The sequence below is a fragment of the Ambystoma mexicanum genome, chromosome 13, assembly GCF_040938575.1.
Source record: "Ambystoma mexicanum isolate Mex_15411 chromosome 13, UKY_AmexF1_1, whole genome shotgun sequence".
Classification (NCBI taxonomy): Eukaryota; Metazoa; Chordata; class Amphibia; order Caudata; family Ambystomatidae; genus Ambystoma; species Ambystoma mexicanum.
The window spans coordinates 141258273-141280261 of NC_090938.1; the positions used below are offsets into that span (position 1 = coordinate 141258273).

The 21989-nt window shown below is 47.4% G+C and overlaps 1 protein-coding gene across 9 annotated transcripts in view; it reads right to left on the reverse strand.

Moving 5' to 3' along the window:
- The window catches only part of ANKS1A (ankyrin repeat and sterile alpha motif domain containing 1A), an 855968-nt gene that overhangs the window by 103104 nt on the left and 730875 nt on the right, over window positions 1–21989 (reverse strand). For 8 of the 9 annotated variants that reach the window (XM_069633488.1, XM_069633494.1, XM_069633490.1 and 5 more), the window contains 3 exons: window positions 8682–8780; window positions 6902–7054; window positions 6156–6266 (listed from right to left, as the gene is read on the reverse strand). In XM_069633488.1, coding sequence (XP_069489589.1) covers window positions 6156–6266; window positions 6902–7054; window positions 8682–8780 — 363 coding nt within the window. The remainder of the gene's footprint in view (window positions 1–6155; window positions 6267–6901; window positions 7055–8681; window positions 8781–21989) is intronic. The other variant, XM_069633492.1, reaches the window with a different exon arrangement.

The window sequence follows — 21989 nt, forward strand, 5'->3', positions numbered from 1 at the left end:
AGGACCCCAGGCTCCGTGTCTTCAATCCGGCATATGCATGAGCGGTGTGTACGGCAGGCCTAACACTGGCGACGAAGCCGATGCGATAACTCGCGTGCCGGCAGCAGTAACAGGAGGGCGGTGAGCCCAGCAATTGAGGAGGGCCCGTGTGCCCGGCAGTTTGGGCCCGTGTGAGGTGAGGCCTGTGCGAGGAGGGCCCGTGTGCCCGGCAGTTTGAGGTGGGCCCGTGTACCCATGGCCCAGCAGTGGCCTGTGTGCCCTGCAACTTGACAGAAGGCCCGTGTGCCTGTTGTCAATCGGAGGCCTACGCGCCTCGAGAAGGTGAGACCCGCGTGAGAAGGGCCTGTGTGCCCGCCAGTTCTGCAGCGGCCCGTGTGCCCTGCTGCCCGTTGCTAATCGGTGGCCTGTGCGCCCCGAGAAGGAGAGGGCCGTACGAGGGGGCCCGTGTGCCTGGCAGTGGCCCAGCAGTGGCCCGTGCGCCCTGCAGCTCACCGGAGGGCCCGTGTGCCCGTGGCTGATTGGAGGCCCGTGTGCCTCGAGAAGGTGTGGCCCGTGCGCCCGTCATCGACCGGCGGCCCGTGCGCCCGCACAGAAGAAGTCTGCGCACCTCGAAGGAGCGACGCCGGTGTGCCGAAGAAGAAAGTGAGGAGCGCCGGAGGACCAGAGCGGGCCCGTGCGCCCAGGAGAGAAGAACCCACTCCGACGAGAAGACTGGCACCGTGACAACCACTTAAAGTAAGGAGGGGGGGAAAAGAAGCCTCGCGTCTCCTGACTGTGACAGGCTAAAGCAGTCTGGACAGACCGCACCTCGGGGAAGGAACCCCGTACCCCCCCCCACACGTGACACTCACATATATCACGGGAGAAGAACCCCCCCCGTGTCTCCCCAGGTGACATTTACAGTTGATACGCGGAAACCGCGATTCACACAAGGAGGCTCCCACGAAAGAACCCCGTGTCCTCCCACGTGACATTTACAGTTGATACGCAGAAACCGCAATTTACACAAGGAGGCTCCCACAAAAGAACCCCGTGTCCTCCCACGTGACATCTCCAAAAAAAAAACAAATCAAAGAGAAGACACGATTACCACACCACGCAGGAAAAGGAAGCCTGCACCCACGTGGAAACGGTACAAAAGGACCATAACGCCATAGTTAACCACCACATGCACCCAAGTGCTACCAACCAACAAAAGGAATTCTAGTGACACCATCATGTCGGTTTCAGACGCAGCAGACCCCAATGCACAGCCAGCACCAATAGAGGTACCATCCTCATATGCCAGCCTAATGAGGAGACGCGCGCCGTTCACTCTAAACCCACACCATGACCAGGGCCAACGACGGGAAGAGTGGATGGAAGAATTTGAGGATTTTGTAGGTGCCATAGGAACGCAACAACCACCCAACATACTAAGCATCTTCACAAATGTAGCTGGCAGAGAAATTAAGAACATCATACGCACGATCTCGCTACAGGACAGTTCCACATATGCAAAATTACGACAAGCCATCAATGACAAAATTGTCATCTCACCCAATCGCGACTACGAAAGATAAACTTTCAACCAATGCAGTCAACTACCCCACGAGTCAATGGGGGAATTTGTCATTCGCCTTCAGAGGAAAATATCGAAGTGCGACTTCGCCAACTTTAATGATGAGGAAGCCATCAGGCTGCGTATAATAGAAGGCTGTGTATCGTCGATGTTCCGGAAACACCTCCTAAAGAAGCCCTTATCCCTAAAGGAGGTATTAGACCTAGCCAGAGTCTACGAGAGAGTGGACATCCAAGCAGCGGCCATCGAGAACCCCAGGAAGGGTGAGGTAATAGCAGCAATACATCCCTATGCCCGAAACACAGCACAACAAACAAGGATGACCACGAGGTACCCGTCACAACAGACGCAAAGTGACCACCAATGTTATCGTTGTGGTTTTGAATACCCACACAGAGGTCCCTGCCCGGCCATCGGCCAACGCTGCTTGAGATGCGGCATGGAAAATCACTTCCAAGTGATGTGTAAAGAACTATTACCGGAAGGAGGATCATCACGCCCGAGACCCGTCACTCGCACGATGTAAGCCCACACAGACCAACTGCGCCAGACGGACAGACACACGCCAACCTCCGCGAGTGGTTATCAACGCCCAAACACCGAAGGTCTCCAGATCGAGCCAGACAAAAAAGATCATGAACTATATGACACACACAGGAGTAACATCATGCAAAACGTGGAGTATGAAGTGACCCACAGGGGAGAGACCACAGGTTTATGTGAGCAAGACAGAGACCCATACCTCAACTTCCCCCCCCAACATCACCCAGGAGAGAATGACCACACCCAATACCTGCAAGATGGCTACGACAGAGAATACGTATGCCTCCTCAGTGTCGAAGATGAAGAGACGTCGGCCCCCAGAGTAACGGTCCAACTGGGCAACATCAGAAACAGATTCATCATTGACACGGGAGCGACAGTAAATGTCATGAATGAAGACATCTACCGCAACATAGCGTCATCATACCCCCTACAAGAATCCAGAACACACATTTTTCAATGGGGAGCGACACAACCCATGTCTTCTAAAGGAAAGTTCCAATGCAACCTATGGCACAGAAACATCACAATACCAGCCACGATACACGTCGTAAGGAGCCCATCCGTCGGCCGCTGCCTCCTCAGCTACCGAACAGCTAAGGCCCTTGCCCTAATTGACCTACACTACGACCCGTCAGAAGAAATAGAAGGGCTACCACTGCCTTACGGACTCATCAGATCAATAACAGACAAGCCCCTATTGAAAGAAGACCTCAAACGCCTATTCCCCAGGCTATTTGAAGGAGTGGGCATGTTAAAAGACTTGTGCATCAAGCTGCACATTGACAACAACATCAGACCGGTCCCACAACACCCGCGTAAAGTGGGTTTCCACCTTCAAGAACAAGTATCAAAAGAAATACAACTTCTTCTCTCCAATGATATCATAGAGAAAGCAGATGGTCCAACACCTTGGGTATCGCCAATAGTCATCGTCCCCAAAGATAACGGCCGTCTCCGCATATGCGTTGACATGCGCATCCCAAACACCGCTATCCAAAGGGAAAGGCACCAGGGCCCGAGCTTAGAAGACATGCTGATCAGGCTAAACCAAGCCAGATTCTTCTCGAAGCTTGACCTCAACCAAGGATATCATCAACTTGTCCTGGATGCAGAGTCACGACCCATCACTACATTTGCAACGCACGATGGGCTATTCCGATACAAAAGGTTAAATTTTGGCATATCGTCCGCCGCAGAGATCTTTCAGGAGACCATCAGACGGCTCATAGCATCGGAGATGAATGCACTAAACTATAGTGACGACATCTTGATATTTGGGAGAGATCGGGACCAGCACGACAAAGCCCTTAGAACCATCTGCTCCATCCTACAAAACGCGGGACTGACCCTCAACGAGCCCAAGTGCGACATTAACAAGACAAGCTTAAAATTCTTCGGACACACTTTCTCGGACAAGGGCATAACAGCCGACCCGGGCAAAATAAAAGCAATAACCGAACTCCAAGCACCTACGACCGCTGCTGAACTACGCTCCCTGTTGGGAACGGCAGGATACTGCGCGCGCTACCTCCCAAACTATGCTTCAACAACTGACCCGCTCCGCAACCTCCTAAAGAAAAATACACCATTCACCTGGGACGCACCTTGCCAGGAAGCATTCATGGCGATTAAGGAAGGCCTCTCCACAACCGTCAACTGGCATATTTTCGTCCAGACTGGCATACCATTATTACAGTCGATGCGAGCCCGGTGGGACTAGGAGCCATCCTAGCCCAGACCGACCCCTCGGACAGTACTTATCACGCAATAGTCGCATATGCCAGCCATGCCCCGTCACACACTGAAAAAGCTTACTCTCAAGCGGAGAGAGAAAGCCCAGCTGCTGTATGGGCATGCGAAAAAAATCCACCATTTCATCATCGGTCGAAACTTCACTCTAGTCACGGACCACCACGCCCCCTGCTGTCAATCTTTGGAAACCCCAGGACGAAAATGCCGCCCCGCATTGAACGGTGGGGGATAAGACTACAAGAGTACGATTACTCCATTATCCATAAACCAGGGGGAGGTGCCAATCCAGCGGACTACCTATCTAGGCATCCCCTAAGGGACAAAAAGGACACACTAGAACACGAAGCCGCTGAATACATCTCACATCTGTCAGCAAATGCCACGCCACCCACCATCTCCTTAACATTTGAGGAAAGAAGCAAAGCGGACCCGACAATCAGAGCCGCAATCTCCCTCACCCGCTCCAACAAATGGAGAGAGCATCGCACAAGAAAAACGGAAATGGAGGAGGTAGACCAGGAAGAACTCGACCGGCTGTCCAAGATACACGAAGAACTCATAGCAACCGACCAAGGACTCCTGTTACGGGGGGGAAGAGATTAGTAGCACCCAGAGACCTGAGAAAGACCCTAGCAACGCTAGCTCACGAAGGCCACAGAGGCATAGAGAACACCAAATGATTCCTCAGGAACTACGTTTGGTTCCCATACATGGATGTGATAGTAGAAGACATACTTAAGCACTGCAGACCCTGCCAACTAGCAGCGCAAGGACCGAACCCAAACCCTCTGCAACTAACAACGCTCCCGACAAGACCGTGGCAAAGAGTCGCAATGGACTTCTACGGACCCCTAGAAGAAGGGGGCTATCTACCAGTAATAGATGAGTATTCGAGATTCCCCTTTGTCAAACAAACAATGTCATTATCATTCGAGGAAACCGCACCCATAGTGGATGAACTGTTCAGCGAATGTGGCATCCCCAACGTTGTCAAAACTGACAACTGATCTCCATTCCAAGGAAGGGAATTCGCAAACTTTGCAAGCCACCTAGGATTCCACCACCAAAAGATCACCCCTCTGTGGCCCCAAGCCAACGGGATGGAGGAACGATTTATGGCTACCATCAAACTGACAAGACAAAAGGCAGTGGCAGAGCAGACGCCACATCCGAAGGCCATCTGCAGCATGCTCCGGGGCTATCGGAATACCCAACATGACGCGACAGGAAAACCACCAGCCGAACTCATGGTGAGATACCAACCCAGAACGCGCATTCCCCGATGGGAAGATTATACACCTGAAGAAGACCTAGCCATCAGAGAACGAGACACCGAAAAGAAGAGGAAAGCAAAGCAATGGGCCGACACGAGAAGGAGAGCGAAAGAACAACGGCTAGAGATCGGACAAACTGTCCTTGTGCGACAAAAGCAGCGCAAGAAAACAGACACCCGGTACAGTCCCGAACCGCGCATAATCACGGCCATCAAGGGACCCATGGTCACAGCAACTGGAGACCTAGGAGACATTACCCGAAATTCCTCATTCTTCAAGAAACTGTATCTAGTGGAACCCGAGACACAAGGAACACCCACTGAGGACCACAGTGAAGAAGAAGAAGAAACAGAGCCCCCAGTGGAATCAACTGGCGAGAGCCGCGAACCACCAGGGAGACCCCCTCGGACAATAAAGAAGCCAATGAGACTCATCGAACAGATGTAATTGAGCTTTCGTGTTAAGCACAGGGGAGGTGTTGTATAGGGAAAAGGGACATGGCCCCTTTAAGAGGACCGAGGGGAGCGGGAAAAAGGCGGAAGGGGAGGGGCGGAGGAGGGGAAGGCAGAAAGTGTGAGAGGAGGAATAAAGGAGGTTGACAGGACCCCAGGCTCCGTGTCTTCATTCCTGCGTATGCATGAGCGGTGTGTACGGCAGGCCTAACACTTTCTGTGGCACATATGCATGTAGCATCCTGATTTTGTAATTTTACTCTACTGGGTTGGTACTGGCAGAGCAGGAACGCTTTGGTGTTTTATACATCATGAACACACGGCTTTCCAGCTGCAGCCAGGGAGACCCTGCAGCATACTATCATTTTAGGAAAACGCAAGATCCAGACTGCCATAGGGAACAGAGGGAGCCTCAGGGCACCCCCGTTTGACCTGGCACCCTGAGTGACCCGAAATCCCTGATCGGAGCTGGAATGCCCAGTTCTAATGGCAAGTGGGGCAATTTGTCGCTGAAGACACTTGAGTTAGTGAACAATCCGGGATATTCTATCCCTTTTTTTGAGAACTCACTCTGAGTTGCGAAAATCTTGGTGGCTTTTGGGGTGGCGGCTCTTCATAGGGACGATCTGCCAGAGATGCCATTATTCGCTTCCTATGTCCGAGCAAATTCACCTTCAGCACCTGCAGGAAGACGGAAAACAAACTCTTTGGGTACACATCTCTATGCTCCTGGGCTACATGGAACATTTTTCCCAGTCATGTGGCTTTACTAGAAATTTACAATTCAAGTATATTACAAGATTGCACAAATGCATTATTCAATACCAATAGGCAGTCTTTGTCCTACTTGCGAACAAACATATGAATAATCTTCAATAATACTAGGTGTACACACTTAATTTTAACAAGGTTTTAAACCATTCCAAATTTGTCCATGCTCAACACTGCACAAGTGCTGCTTGAATGCTCATTCACGAAGTAGTTACACCGTCATTTACCCGCTAACATTAAAAGCAATTTTTATTGTGTAGTTAACCAAATGAATGGTTTCCATTTTACACAGTAATGCATTCTGAAACATGTTTTGCAATTTAAGCCTACACCATACATTATAGCATTATAGCTTTGAAGCCACTGTACAGAATTTAAAAGCACCTTACATGAGTAAAGGTGTTCAAAGGCCAACAATCCCACAATAATGGTATAAGATGCCTTGAGTTGCCTCCGCATGTAATATATTGTATAAGATACCTGTTCTATGATCATACTATAATAAATACCACATCTGCACTGTCCCCAAACCCAGCAACACTCACGTTCACAGTTTCCAACTCCCAGAGGTTCTTCACCATGTCAATGGAGCTATAGCCACTGGACAGGAAGGAGTGAATATAATGCTGCAACCCCAAGGACTCGAGCCAGGAAGAGACAGAGGGCTGGGAATTCCCGTCACTGCCCAAAGGTCTGACCTGAATGAGAACAGAAACCGTCAAATCTCTTAACAGAACCCAAATGCAATGCATTTCATGCATTTTAATGCATTCATATGTGATGTGGTCTCTGCACTCCTGCAGTCTATTCTTGCACCAATAAAGGGTTGTCTGAAAACCCAAAACTATTTGAGATCTATCTACTTTGTCTACTGTGCAAGATCATGCCCCCCCAACCCAAACAATTCATGCACAGACCGGCAGTCCTCTCCATCATGCATTTCCCTCACCTTTAAAGTGGGCCTGGTTGATCACATTCCACCACATTTGGTAAAGCCACTCATATTCGAACCAAACCCATCAAAATCAGAAACAACATGGATCATCAAACCAGTAACTCTCCAAACATCATCTAGTTTCATCATCTCATCCCATTAAACCATGTGCCACCAATACCTATCAAACTAGATCCTGTGAAACAGGCTAAATCCCCAATAATCTAAGGAAAACAGGGTCCTGGAAAATTCAAGCCAACAAAAGCCCAAATGCCAACACTACCAACCACAGACAATTCACCTCACTCGCTATATCGAATCCAAGTGCAGGTATCACATTCCACCAAACAAGGGAGCAGTCAACACTGTTCTGGCCAGCTAAGCCCCAAGTTTCTTACCCAAAACATAAATCGCTTCCTGCCAAGCACAGCGCATTAAACCAGTACAAGACATTCATTAGGAACAAAACGTCAGGGCCAGCATAAACCTCTCCACAAACCTCAACCAGACTCGGACCACTGCCCTCACAAAACCAAATTCAAAATACCCCACCATCATATAAGCAGCCCCAGAAAAATTGACCCAATAACACCAGACCCAGACGTTCCTGATCAACCAAACATGGCAAAGGCAATCTACCCACTATAAATCGGGCCCAAACAATCAGATCCTGTCAAACCAAAGCTTTAAACACCTAATTTCTCCATACCTTGCCCAGACACCCCTTACCTATAAAGGGGGCATGCCCTATTGTACCAGACAACAACAAATGTTTGCAAAACCCTAATAATCAAATCATACCTTACTATAAACACACTTCACGAATTCCAATTCAAATACCACAAACTGGTCTATACCAACACCATCTAGCCTCACAAATGGAGGCTCAGTTGCATTCCTGAACGTGGCTCTTCCAAGACAACTTCCACCATCATGTCCGGTTAGTAGAATCCCACCCACAAATAGTAAATCCTACACCAATAAACTAAAGCTAGTCAAAACTCAGCTTAAAATTACCAAACGCCCCACCACTTCAGACTGAGTCTGAAGCATTAACCCATCAACCACCCTCGAAAGCTCCCCCTGTCAATACACCAACACAAACGTAGCCGTTGTGCATACCTTTCCTACCACCTCACAAACCAACTTTGCCAATTTCTACACACAAAACAGTAGACCACTTATAACGGGCCCTTTGACCACTTACTCACTCCCTCCGTAAGACTATAAAATGTCCAGCCACAAGCAATGTGCAGTCAATCCAGTCTGTGCGAAACCCTATCACTTTAAACCAAGGCCATCCAATCAAATGCCTATGATGACAACACAGAAGTAGCTGAGCCCACCAATCTCTTTTTTTGAAGCATCTGGAGTGATGCAATGATGATCACCTTAGGCAAAGCACGGGCGGCCTGGAGTAATTTACGCCGATGTTGGGGATCAATGATTCCGATCTCCTGGAGGTCCTGATCTTCCATGACATTGCTTGCCTATTTAACAAAAGAAGAGTTTTGTAATCACAATAAGGCCAAAGGCGAGTCATCTAAGAAAAGCTGGAAGGAAAAGGTGATATCGCAGTGTAGGAAATGCTAGCAAGTTTAAAAGTGGGACAATGGTTAGATGAGACAGGAACCAGAAGGGGCAGAATGTGAAAGGGAGTGCACTAGAGGAATGGAGAATAGTGATGGAAAAGGAGGTGTAAAAACGTTAGATAGCATATGAGAAAAGCATGCAGAAAACTGCAGACGTGACCTAGGAAGTACTCATCTAGTTTATACAATTCATGAATGCGTGCAGTGGGTGAGGGTAAGGGGAGTGAGGTAGTGCTTCTGATTTATGTGGTGATGTCATAATTAGTAGAGACCAGGAAAGAGTCCAACAGTTCTATTACGAGAGTTATGTTGTTTCAGGATGGCAAGAACTCTATTACATCTTTCTTTTCTTGCCATAATAGTTATTGTTTGTAGGCTTCTAATGAACTCTACATTCCAGCATGCATAATTTCACTTCAAGTGCACTCCTTTTAATAAGTTATTTAGAGAAATTTAAAAAAGGTTTACAACACAAAGAAACAGGACAAGAGAACATAAAACCTGTCAAGAATGTGGGTTACATCTTCTAAAGCTTATGGATGCTCAAACAATTCGAAACTGATTCAGTAGAAAAAACAAATCACAACTTGAGTCTTTCCAGTTGTTAAACAAAAGGTAATCTAAGTTCACATTTCCTGGCACACGCATGCAAGATCAGTAGAGTGTTCTGCAAGGAATATGTCCAAATAGCTTCTTTAAACCATTGACCTACCAAGAGTCCTGCAATTTCCTGCCAAGGTCAGACTAATGTTCGACTAGTTATTACAATGAATACAAATCACACTGATTGCCATATTTAAATAAAATTCGGTCATGTTTTTCTGAGATGATGTAAACTGTTCCCTTGTTACATCTTTCAACATGTCTTCCACTCATACCGTCTCACGTTTGGCAATAGTTCGACAGGATGAGTGAGGCAAATTTGCACTTCGAGATGTGCACTTATTACAGGCCGATGCATGTGGTTAGACCCCGAATGCCTGGACATATGGTGTGTCATTTTTTAAGCAATTTCTTGTATTCCTGCATTTTAAAGTTGGCTAGAGTTCAGATATTTTAGCATTATTTAGAAATACTGCATTGCATTTCTCTGCAATAGTTTCCAAACCATGTTATTTGGTGTGAATAAAGCATATCACGTAGTTGGAGAGATTACATAAGAACAGGGTTATCTGCCAGACCTTTGGCAATCAATTTTAATGTGTGTTATGATGGATTTCCAAATTCATCACTGGTGGGAGGCCACCCTATCATGGTAAACAGGGAAGCCAAAACAGAATCAAAGTGAGATGATAGAGTAGTCAAGCTTAGTCTCAGGAAGGGTGGGAGAGTGGTCCACGGATACAATGAGTCCACACAAAGTAACACTAGTAATTACAGTTGGACAGTAAGTATATAAAAACACAATTCTTTATTAGGCCTTCAGTTCACACACTAAGCATATGAAAATCACAGGTAAGTATTGTCACACAAAAACGTCTAACACACATACACTCATCCACCTTCAGTAAAATAGAAATGCATGTGAATCAATTAGCAGAGAAATCCAGTTGAGTGGTAAGATGCATAGACAAATAGGAGGAACTTTTCAGAATCAACACAAACAGCTTCCCTAATTCTTATAAGTCCAACCCAAACACGGTTTGGAGCGTGTGTCCAATAGTCACCAGTTCCAGAGCATATACATCTTAGATTTATAATTGAGATGTGCAGTGCCAGTGGTTATGATTAATAAGAGATCAAAAGTTAGATAAAAGTTCAAGTGAAGTTAAGGTACGTTCTTGTTCATTCCAACACACTAGGATAGGTCTAGGGAAGGATCCTTAACCCAGGTTCCGGTACCAAGGGTTAGGTAAGGAACAAGTTACTTACCTATAACTATTGTTCTTCAGCACGGGTCTTACATAGATCACATGCTCATGAATATTCCCCATTATCAGGCTGTGAATCCTCTGTAAAATAAAGCATTTTAGCTTTAAGCTAAAAACTGCATGTTGCTTCTATAACCTATTGCCGTCCTCCTTAGCTCTACCCCTGGTGGTCATCTTCAGATGTGGTCACACATGTAAAGTGGCAGTAGGAACCAAGAGCCAAGAGTGGAACACAACGGTGTATTGGATATTCAACATTATTGTGCTTGAACCCCCATCCACCAACACCCACAACACCACCTCCCCCCTCACCCATTGTCATCCCACACATGATTTTCCACAGGTGGCAATTAGCACATGCAGGGTGGACCTGCTAGTTGCGGCCCCTCTTTGGGTCTGGGAGCAGCATGTCTGTGTGGTGTGCGCTGCGCCTGGTCATGCTGGCTTGCGGGAGTCGAGCTGGCAGGTGTGGTGGATGGGGTAGAGGTGGATGCCAGTGCGACCATCGGTGCAGGTTGTTGCTGCTACTGCAAATGTCCAACAATCCTGCTAAGGACCTGTGTTACTGCAGCTAAACAGTCTTGGATGACCATGGTGTTGGTGTTCATGGCTATGATGGTAGCCGCATTTCCTTTGTGTATCTCACGGCGGGTCAGTTCCCCCTCCGCCACATACTGCTGGACCAGCTCAATCATGCTGTCCTGGCAGGCCTCAACGGTAGTGGTGGCTGTGGAGGTGGACGGTGCAGTGGCAGGGTGGGCCAATGCTGGACTGCCCTCTGATGGGGACGACAGATGGACTCCACAGTACTACAGTATGTTTTTGCATGGGGCTGACTGGTGTGCCCTGTGTGGAGTGCAGGGGGGTGGGCTGGGGCTCAGGGTATGAGGACATACCACATGGAGGTTGTTGTCCATGTCTAAAAATTACTCCGCGTGGCCCTCCACATCGCTGAGGGGGGGGGCAGTGGCAGCTACCTCCCCTATGGAACTGGTGGCAGCAGACTGCGTGCCATTACCTTCTGCCTATGCAACAGTTAACAACTCCGTTGTGGCTGTGTCCTCGGCTGGTGTCTCACACGTTTCCTTCTCTGCTGGCCTGCCCTGTACTGCTGGCCTGTATTTTAGTCTGGGTGTTGGTGTTGCCCTGGAGGTAGAAGGTCCAGTGCCTTCTTGACTGGGCCTGGAACCCTTTGAGGATGTCGTGGCCTTTGGGGCAGGCTCCTGGCCTTCACTTTCTGCATCTGTGCCTGTGGGGGAACAAGAGATGCAGGGCATCAGTGATGGTGGTACGTGCAAGATGCACAATTTGGTGCTGTTCAGTAGTTCATGTTTCATGCATTGCATTCTTGTAGGTGGGACGCACGGGGTACTTGCAATAGGGGGAGGCATATTGGCACACGTCGTGGACTCTTTCTGGACTGATGTGTACTATGTGGCATACCGTTGTATTGTGGTTTGCGTGATTAGTGACATGTGATTTCTTCCTGTGTATTGGGTGTCTGTTGGTAATGGGATTGGCACACACCATGCATAGCATTGCGATAGGGTTTTGGCCACCATCTGGACATGGATCTGTATATGTGTGTATGATGGGCCATGCTTTTACTTGGTTCACTTTCACATCTGTTGTGCTATGTCATGCTTTGGTTCTCTGTGGTTTATGGGGGTACTCTCCTCCATCTGCCGGCGCACCAGTCTCCATGTCTCCGAAGACCTTGATATATTCCATATTGATCGTGGTGCTGTAAGGATATTTGGCGTGTTACAGCACAGAGTACAGCACTACCTGTGCAGTAGTGCTGTACTCTGTGCTGTAACACGCCAAATATCCTTCCTTACAGTGCTACATGTCTCCTTCAATAATGACAGTTTCATTGGCGAGTGGTCCGCTCCACCTGTTGCGATGGCCTCCCTGCGGTTGGCAGACCGTATGTTGTGAACCCGGAGATGTAAACCGTCCCACCTTTCTTTTGCAATCCTTTGCCGTGCGGGTGGTGGTGCCAACCGCAGTCACCTTCCTTGCCACCTCCCCCCATATTTCTTTTTTGCGCAGCTGGGCTGTGCGCTATAAATCATTGGCAAAGACCTCATCGGCATGGGCTACCAGCGTGTCCTCTAGCATTTCAGCTCCTCGTCCGTGAAGCCCTTCTTGCGCACGCGGGGGGTGGACTTCCAGTAGCCTTGGACATTATGGATTGATTGGGACTGCTCTCCACTCTGTACCAGTGCTGTGTTCGGAGGATTACAATGGATTGTGTTTTTGAAGATTTTTGAAGGCAGTAGATGGACTTTGATGGTTATCTTCCACAAAGATGTTCTTCAGTCCGCATTTCAAACAGGTCTTGAAGAGGCTCTTCTTCGATGCGTCCGCAATACCACGTGTAGTAGGCCACGATTCTACGATCCGACACAGGATCGCTACCGGCACAGTGACTGATGGAAAAAATGTAATAAAAAATGGGCAAAATTCAGTCAAGATATTTCGAAGAGTGCAACTCGGGGACTCCTGACAAAAACGTGCGGTAAAAATATTAACATGGCCACCAAGGTTGGAGCCAAGGAGGACGGATGTCATTGGCTGGGGCAGCATGACCCAAAGTGACAGCAATAGGCTATAGAAGCTATATGGAGTTTTTAGCTTAAAGCCAACTGCTTTATATTACTGAGGATTCGCAGCCTGACTATGGGAAATATTCATGAGCATGTGAATCCATGTAAGACCCTATGCTGGAGAAGAACAAGTTACTTACCCCTGGTAACGTTCTTTCGATAAGATGTTCCTCCCACTTATTCCTCATTTTATGATAATTCTCTCCAGCTTCAGCTACTTCGGCAATTCTTTTTTTGACTTAGGGTGCTGAGTGCAGTGTTGAGTCGATGTCCCTCGAGGGCCTCCGTTCGACGTCATCATCCGTATAAGTAGCGCACTGAAGAGGAATTACCAGTTGTACCATAGACTGTAGACTCACAGAAACCGCAAAGTGTAATAACACGTAAATTGTACGGCGGGATAGGCTGGGCGGGGTGATGAGGAATACTTGAGGAACATTCAATCGAAATAATGTTACCAGGAGGTGAGTAAATTGTTCTTCGAATGGATTGTGTCCTCCCACGTATTCCTCATCTTATCATACACTCCCAAAGCAGTAATCATTTGGAGGTGAGAGTACTAATTAAATTTAGATCTAATCATGGATTGAATGAAGGACTGCTTTTGCAAATTGTCCTCCTTGACTGGAAGATGAATCCAGGCAGTAATGTCTTACGAAGGTATGGATAGATGACCAAGTGGCTACTGAACAAATATCATTGATTGGGACACCTCTTTGAAGAGCAGCAGAGGTTGCCATGCCCCTTGTGGAATGTGCCCTTAGGCCTTCCGGTGAGTCCTTGCCCACTAATCTGTAGCATTCGCCAATAGTCAGGATGATCCATTTGGATATGGTTTGTTTATTAATCGCAAGACCCAATTTGGGACCAGTATAGCCAATCAATGTTTGGTCACCTTGGCGAAATTTAGCCAGTCTGGATATAGTCCTTTTTGGGGTCCAGTCACTGCAACCTCTCAACCTACTTTCCTGGATGAGGAGAAAGTTGGTAATCTTTGGTGACAAGTGGAAGTCGGAGACTACCTTCGGTAAAAAAAAGAAGGCTTTACCTTGAGAAGGGCCTTGTCTTTATGGAATAGCGTATGTGGAGGTTCGCAGGAAAGGGCCTGCAACTCGCTTACCCTGTGGGCTGACGTTATTGCAGTAAGCAAAACGGTTTTTAATGTCAAGAGCCTTAAAGGGCATGAGTGTAAAGGCTCAAAGGGAATGCATGTTAAAAACTTCAACACTAGATTGAGGTCCCATACAGGGACATTGAATGGGACTGGTGTATATACATAGGTTAGGCCTTTCAAGAATTGAATCATCAGAGGGATCTTAAAATATGAATCCTCCCCTGAAGAGTGCTTGAAAATGGAAAGCACCGCTAGGTAACCCTTAATTGTTCATTCAGGAGCCCCAGATTAGCCAAATGTAACAAAAAGGAAAGCACCATAGGTCTGTCACAAAGAAAGGGATCCACATTCTTATCCCTGCACCACTTGCTTAACTTGTTCCAACGGCAAATGGTACAAAGATTTTGTTGCTGGCCCTCTGGCCGAAAGCAAAATCTCCATTACGTCATCTGGGAGGTCCCAATCCTTGTATCTCAGCCTTTCAGAAACCACGTGTGAAGGCTGAGTGTCTTGACCTCTGGATGGAGAACCAGACCTTCCTCTTGCAAGAGAAGATCCTCTATTTGCGGAAGATGTATTGGAGGGCAGATGGACATATCCAGAAGGTCCAGGTACCACGTCCTCCTGGCCAATCCGGGGCAATGAGGATCATGGGTTTCCAGGAGTGGAAACTCCCAGTCCACCACGAACGTGTCCCCTAGAGCTCCTCTTGGAGGAAATTCCCTTGAGCAAAACAGTTTGTACTTCCGGTTGACACTGGTCGCAAACAGATCCACTTAAGGGGTTCCCCAAAGGGTGAAGATCTCTTAGAGGACTTCCTGAGCTAGTTCCCACTCGTGGGAGACTGTGCTCTGCCTGCTCAGAGCATCCGCCGCTGTGGTGTGCTCTCTGGCTAGATAAACTGCTGATAGAGACATTCCTTCTTGTATCACCCAGAACCAGTGTTGTATTGCCTCTCTCCACAGTGGTAGCGACCCTACACCACCTCTCTTGTTGAGATAGTACATGGTCATTGTGTTGTCTCATTATCAGGACATTCTTTCTCCGTACAGACGGCAGGAAGGCCTTCAGCGCTAGTGTGATTTCCCTCAGCTCTAAAAGGTTGATTTGCAGTTTGGGCTCCGATGGAGACCAACGACCGCCGATTGTCAGATCGTTGGTGTGTGCTCCCCACCCCGTGAGAGAGGCGTCCATCACTACCGTTATCTACGGCCATGGCTGCCAAAAAGATTTTACCTCGAGAATTTTGTCTTTGCAAGCCCACCACAGACTATCCAGAGCAATTCTGTTTGGAACTTGCAGGTAGTCTGACATTCTGCCTGCAAACTGAGAGCACCGAGTCCTGAGAGCCCATTGGAGGGATCTCATTCTCAGACAAGCCTCTGGCATCAGGAAAATGTAGGATGCAATGAGACCGAGCAACCTCAGAAAATCGAAGGCCGGAAGATGCTGGGCACTCTGGAATTTGGTAACCATCTGCACAATGTGTTGCACTCTAACCTCGGGTGGTGAGGCTTTCCCTGAGGAAGCATCCATGACTGCCCGAATAAATTGGAGTCTTTGGGATGGTATCAAGTGAGACTTCTTGTAATTGAGGGAGAAGCCCAGTTTGTGAAGAGAGTGGCAGGTTACGCTGAGATGTTCTCGGGCCTGCTCGGGTGAACAAGCCCTGATCAGCCAATCGTCTAGGTATGGGTAGACGTGAATCCCCTCTCTGCGGAGACTCGCTGCCAGCACCGCCATCAACTTGGTCAAAACCCTTGGGCGGAGGTCAGCCCGAATGGAAGAACTCGAAATTTGTAATGAGAACCGCCAACTGCGAACCTCAGGTACTTTCTGTGCTTGAGATGTATTGGCACATGACAGTAAGCATCCTGAAGGTCCGATGAAACCAACCAGTCGGAGTTGGAGAGCCTGAAGGATCTGAGAAAGGGTAATCTTGAACTTGTCCTTCCTGAGGAACTTGTTCAAGTTTCTTAAGTCCAAGATGGGCATCACTCCTCCGTCCCTTTTGGGGGATCAGAAAGTATGGGGAATACAAACCCTTGTTCCTCTCCGCTACAGGTACAGGTTCTATTGCACCTTTCTCTAGCAGGGTCAAAACTTCCTGCACAAGGAGCGGATCCGGAAATTCGAAAGTTGTTGCCCTGCGGATGAACCTGAGGCCTTTTTTTTTTTTTAAAAGGAAGGCAGTAACTTAGGGCCACAGTTTCCAGTGCCCAAGCATCTGAAGTAAAGTCCCGTCATTTGTTCAGATGCTGAGTAAGTCTCTGCCTCCCAACTGGGTCTTGTGAGTCAAGGCCTCAGAGTGGTTTAGAGGCGACTGAAGGTAAGGCTGCTAATGCATGGGCTGACTTGGCACCTCTCCCTCGTCAACCACGAGGGAATCTTCTCAGACCTCTTTGGCCTGCTTGTCCTCTTCCAAATGAGGAGTAGAATCGAAAGGACTTAACCCTCCAGGTAGATGAGCTCAAATAGCGTTGAGGCTGTCTAATGGCAGTATTCAGGGATTTAGCCGCCCCATTTGAAGTCTGCAGCTTTTCCAAACTTTCATCCGCCTTGCTGCCAAACAGCCTTTAGCCGTCATGCATGGAGTAGTCTGGCTTGCACATCTAGTGCAAACCCCGACTTCCACAAACCACGCAAATCTGCCTAACACTTTGCTAGCTGCCGTGGATATGCTGATGCTGCCTGCAGTATCCAAACCGGACTGGAGACTTTCACCCATTGCCTCCTTACCATCCTTGATGATTGCCAGGAAGCAGTCTTTCTTCTCCTTCCGGAATGTGGTCTGCCGCTGAAGCAACACATTCACACAGGGTAAAAGTAAACCTAGATAGCATGCAAGTCACATTTGTAGACTTCAATGGCATATTACCCGCAGTGAAAACTCTCTCATCATCCCTGTCAGTAGGGATTGGTAAGCTGACTGCTTGGTAGATGTAGCAGCCTGAACCACCAAGATTTCTCGTGTGGGATGCTTAGAGAGATAGTCCGGGTCACTGCTGGATGGTCTGCACTTCCTCGCAAAGTTGATTTACTGCAGCCGCAGTTTCTGGTGTCTCCCAATTTGCAGAGACCCTTTTCTGTAATGCCATGCGAAAGGGCAAAATTGGGTCTTTCCGAGTACCCTGGTCCAAGATGTTCCCCTGCTCAAAAGATGGAGTAGGGTTACTCTATCCTAAACATTCAATAACCTTGCCCATAAGTTTTCTATACGAGTCAGCATGCTCCGTTGTGTCTGGGTTTGCCAAACTAACTCTGGTGAAGTATCCAACCCACTGGCTGACTGAATGTTATCATTTAAATCTCTTAGTCTGCACCCATCAGATATTAGTTCCTCTGGCACATTAGGGCTGCCAAAGTGTAATCCAAAAGGTGGTGTATTTTCATCAGAGGGAGGTTCCTCCTCATATATGGCTGACAAAGACTTAAAAATTGTCGTTTTTAGTTAAAGGTTGGTAAACCTTTTCCTGTACCACGACAGACTTCGTCAATGTCGAAGTAGCTGTCGTAGTCGTCGACGATGTCGACTTCTTGTGCTTCCTCGACGGAACCCTAGATGGGCTAGGTTCCTGACCCGTCAAAGCCCTCAGCGATTTTTATTCGGATCGAGAACTTTCTCAATGCAAATCTGGCTTCAAGCTTGGTTTCTTCCTTTGTCGTCCTTATGCAGAGTGACTGGGGCATGGCTTTTCTGCTTGTCCTTCGACGGGGTCGAGGCTGCATTCTCGAAGATTCGAAGCATTTCACTGCAAAATGCGTCCCATTTAGCAGGGGAATCAGATTTCGTAAATCCTGATTACCTCCATCGAGGAATCGCTGGAGGTCAAAGGTGACCCATGACGCCTCTTCTTGGCCTTCTTCGAAGATGAAGAATGGCGCGTTCGACTTCTCGATCGAAACCGTTTTTATGGTTTTGCGTCGGGAAGAATCCCTCGACTCATCTGTCTTTTTTTACCTCTTCGAAGGTGACTTTGAAGGTAACCTCCCCACCGTCAATTCACCTTTATGCTCCCCGAGACCCTTCACGGGCATCGCCTGACAGGGGCCACAGTCAGAGGTACTGTGCCCAGAACCCAGACGTATGCGCTGGGGGGTCATTGATCAAAATCTTTGACCCGCAGTCTTGGCACTTCTTAAAGCCCGACTTTTTCAAACATGAATCACTATTTTCACTGACGCACGCTGTAATTCTCTCGAAGCGTTAGCTCAGAAAAACTGAACTGAAGCCAACGGTTGCTGCGTGCGCTACTTATATGGATGATGACATCGACAGTCGAATGGAGGCCCTTGAGGAACATGGACTCGACGACACTACACACAGCGCCTTCTGACGAAAAAAAAATAGCTGAAGCTTGAGAGATAATTATCATAAGATGAGCAATATGTGGGAGGACACAATCATTTCAAGAGTGAGTAGGGCCAGGACTTTAATTCCAATGTAACCCTATGGAGGACAGGTAGGCAGAGGATAGGGGGACAGAAACAAGTATATTAACTTACCACCCCCAATTTTGATTCTTCCAGAGATCCCTGCAGGTGTTCTGGAATCCTTTGGGGAGACAATCTTCTGCACTTGGTCCGGGCCAGGAAGGGCAAGGGGTTGCCGTTGAAGAGGTCACTTTTGGCATCAGGATTTAGTTCCGGTCGGACGTAGCGCACAAGAATCTGTTCCAAACAGCTTCCAGTAGAAGACCCAAATGAGGCAAGATAGAAGACTTCTGCGGTGCACACGCCTGAGGACACTTCACAGGATTGAAGGAGTGTTGCAACAGGAGTCATCACAGTCGGGCGGTGACCGGCAATGAACACAGGCCCAGCAGGGCTTCTCTTGGAGTGAGACAGCTGAAAATGGAAGAGCAGGCGATGTGTGGCACAAGCCGAAGATCTGCAAAGTTCCAAGGCTATGTTTGGAACTGAGACAGCTAAAGCGAGGTAGCCTAGGAGGGACCTGGGGTCATGATTGGCTGTTCACCAGTCCAGGGGTCGAAGCACCAATGAAGGCCTTCTTGAGATAAGGACAGAGGAGCAGGGCTTCACCGGGTCAACACTGGAGTCGATGCTGGTCAGCTGCAGGAGTCTTTGGGTCGTCAACAGGCTGCATTTCACCCTAGAGGTTTTGCCTCCAATGATGATCTGAAGAACAGTTGCAGGAGTTCTCCTTTCATCCAAGATTTAGGCTGGGAGCATGCCCAAGCCCACCAATGGTAAGGATCTGCACCATTCAAACAGCCAGTGGGTATCCATCAATACGAGAAGACAGATGACCCCCCAAGAAAACCAATCCAAAACACAACCTTTTGACAATGAAGAAACAAAACCGATGGCAAAATCTAATGGAAAAAACAAAACATCAACTGAAATCACCAAACCCACCATCAAAGGACAAACAAAACAGATACACTGCAACCTAGTCAACACCAGATCAATGTCAACACAAACAGATGCTGGGAAATGCTAAGCGATGGAGCGGCAGACATTCTATTCCTCACCAAAACCTGGCTAACTCTAAACTTCAAGGTAATAGCACACTATTCCCTACCCAACAACTTCAAATTGAAAGAAGCCAACGAGAAGTAAAAAAAGAGGTTGTCCCTCCGTTGCATACAATGACCAGCTAAAGATGACAACAGCACCACCAATAAACATCCCAAACTGTGAATCACTCTTCAGTACCTAGCCTTAGACACCAAACAACCTATCATTCCTACTGATCTACAGACCACCGACATACAACACTACTTTTACAGACACATTTATGGACGCCATCACCATAAATAATTATCACCTGATCATTATCGAAGAAGAAAACATTGACTCACCTAAAACTGTAACAAATCAGATAGCAATGATGCATCTATAACAATTAGTGAAAGGAGTGACACACAGCAGGCCACACGCAAGATGCAATCTTTTGCAAAAGAAACCTGGTCACACCAGCACCTCCAATGTAAACCCTCAGGAGCGACCACTTCATAATATCCTTTGTGATCCACCCATCAACGCAAATACTAGCCAACCTCCCAAAACATCCTCCAATTCAGAAAAGAATCTGGAAATCCATAAACACTGCTGACATAAACACCAAACTGGAAGCCACAAAACCATCAATCACTGTCTTGTACTCATACCCACATTGAAAGAAAGAACAGACAATCCAAAAATGGATCACAAAAACACAAGATTACATTGTGCCAGAAAACCATTCACCCCCTCACCAAAGAAAACAATGGCGAGATGGTTCACTCCCCACCTGAGAGCACTGAAGAAAACTAAAAAGAAACTGGAACTAGAAAGGTGGAAAAACTACAATCAACAGAAAAAATAAATAAATCCCATCCCAAAGAGATAGGGCTATTCAAAGCTGAAAAAAGCAAAATGGATATTCTACAACAAATGGATCACAAACTCAAGCAACACCAAGAAAGATGCAAAACATCATCAACAAGCTAAGAAACCCAACAGCATGCAACAACACAGCCAAGCCATCCCAAAAAGTATGAAATGACCTTGCAGACCACTTTTAAAAAAGAAATGTTTAAAAGAAATCGCAAACATCCAGCAAGTCATTAAGCGCATGTCCAAAAACGCCAAAACACCCTAATCAGCCAATGCCAGAACCATCTACAAGACTAAACAACGAGCCACCAATTTCAACAGAAAAATTCTACAACCTAGTGAACAAAAGCAACAGAGCCGGATCTCCAGCAGATCGCTGCCCAACAGACATACAGGACTATCCTCACCCAGAAAACTCCTGCCGGATACTTAAACCACTCTCTAGCAACTGGGAATGTACTGCGAACCTTCAAATCGGCATGCATCAAGCCACTAAGAGAAATCATGAAACACTGAAGGTCTAACCAACTACAGACCAATTGCAAACATTCAATACCCGGGTAAAACTCCTAGAAAGCTATATTTACTAACTAATCCTGAAACCTGTAGAAAACAATCAGATACTACATCAGGCACAGGTTGGCTTCAAACGCATGAGAGGAACAGAAACAGTATTAATATCGATCTGGGATGATCTAAAAACCAACGCTGAATGTCAAATCGGCACCAATACTACTGGATCTATCAGCAGCCTCTGACACAGTCCACCACAAAACACTCGCCTAAAGACTTGAAGATATAGGAATCGGCAACACAGCATTACTTTGACAAAAATCCTTCAGGGTAGAAAGATCAGAAACATGGCTAACCCCCTTCAACTCAACACCCTGCATAACAACATGCAGAATTCCACAAGGTACATCCCCCTCAACACTGCTATTCAACATCCACATGACCCCTCTCATCAACCACATCAAAAGACAGTCTCACTTGCTACAATTATGCAGACACATAAATCTACAAAATCAACACTAGCGGAGAACACCACCCAGCCCTTATCAACTGCCTCACAGAAATAAACCATTGGATGAGAGCCAGCGGCCTTAAACTGAACCCGGACAAAACAGAAATCATGATCACGCCCAATGATCCATCTACCCTACACCAC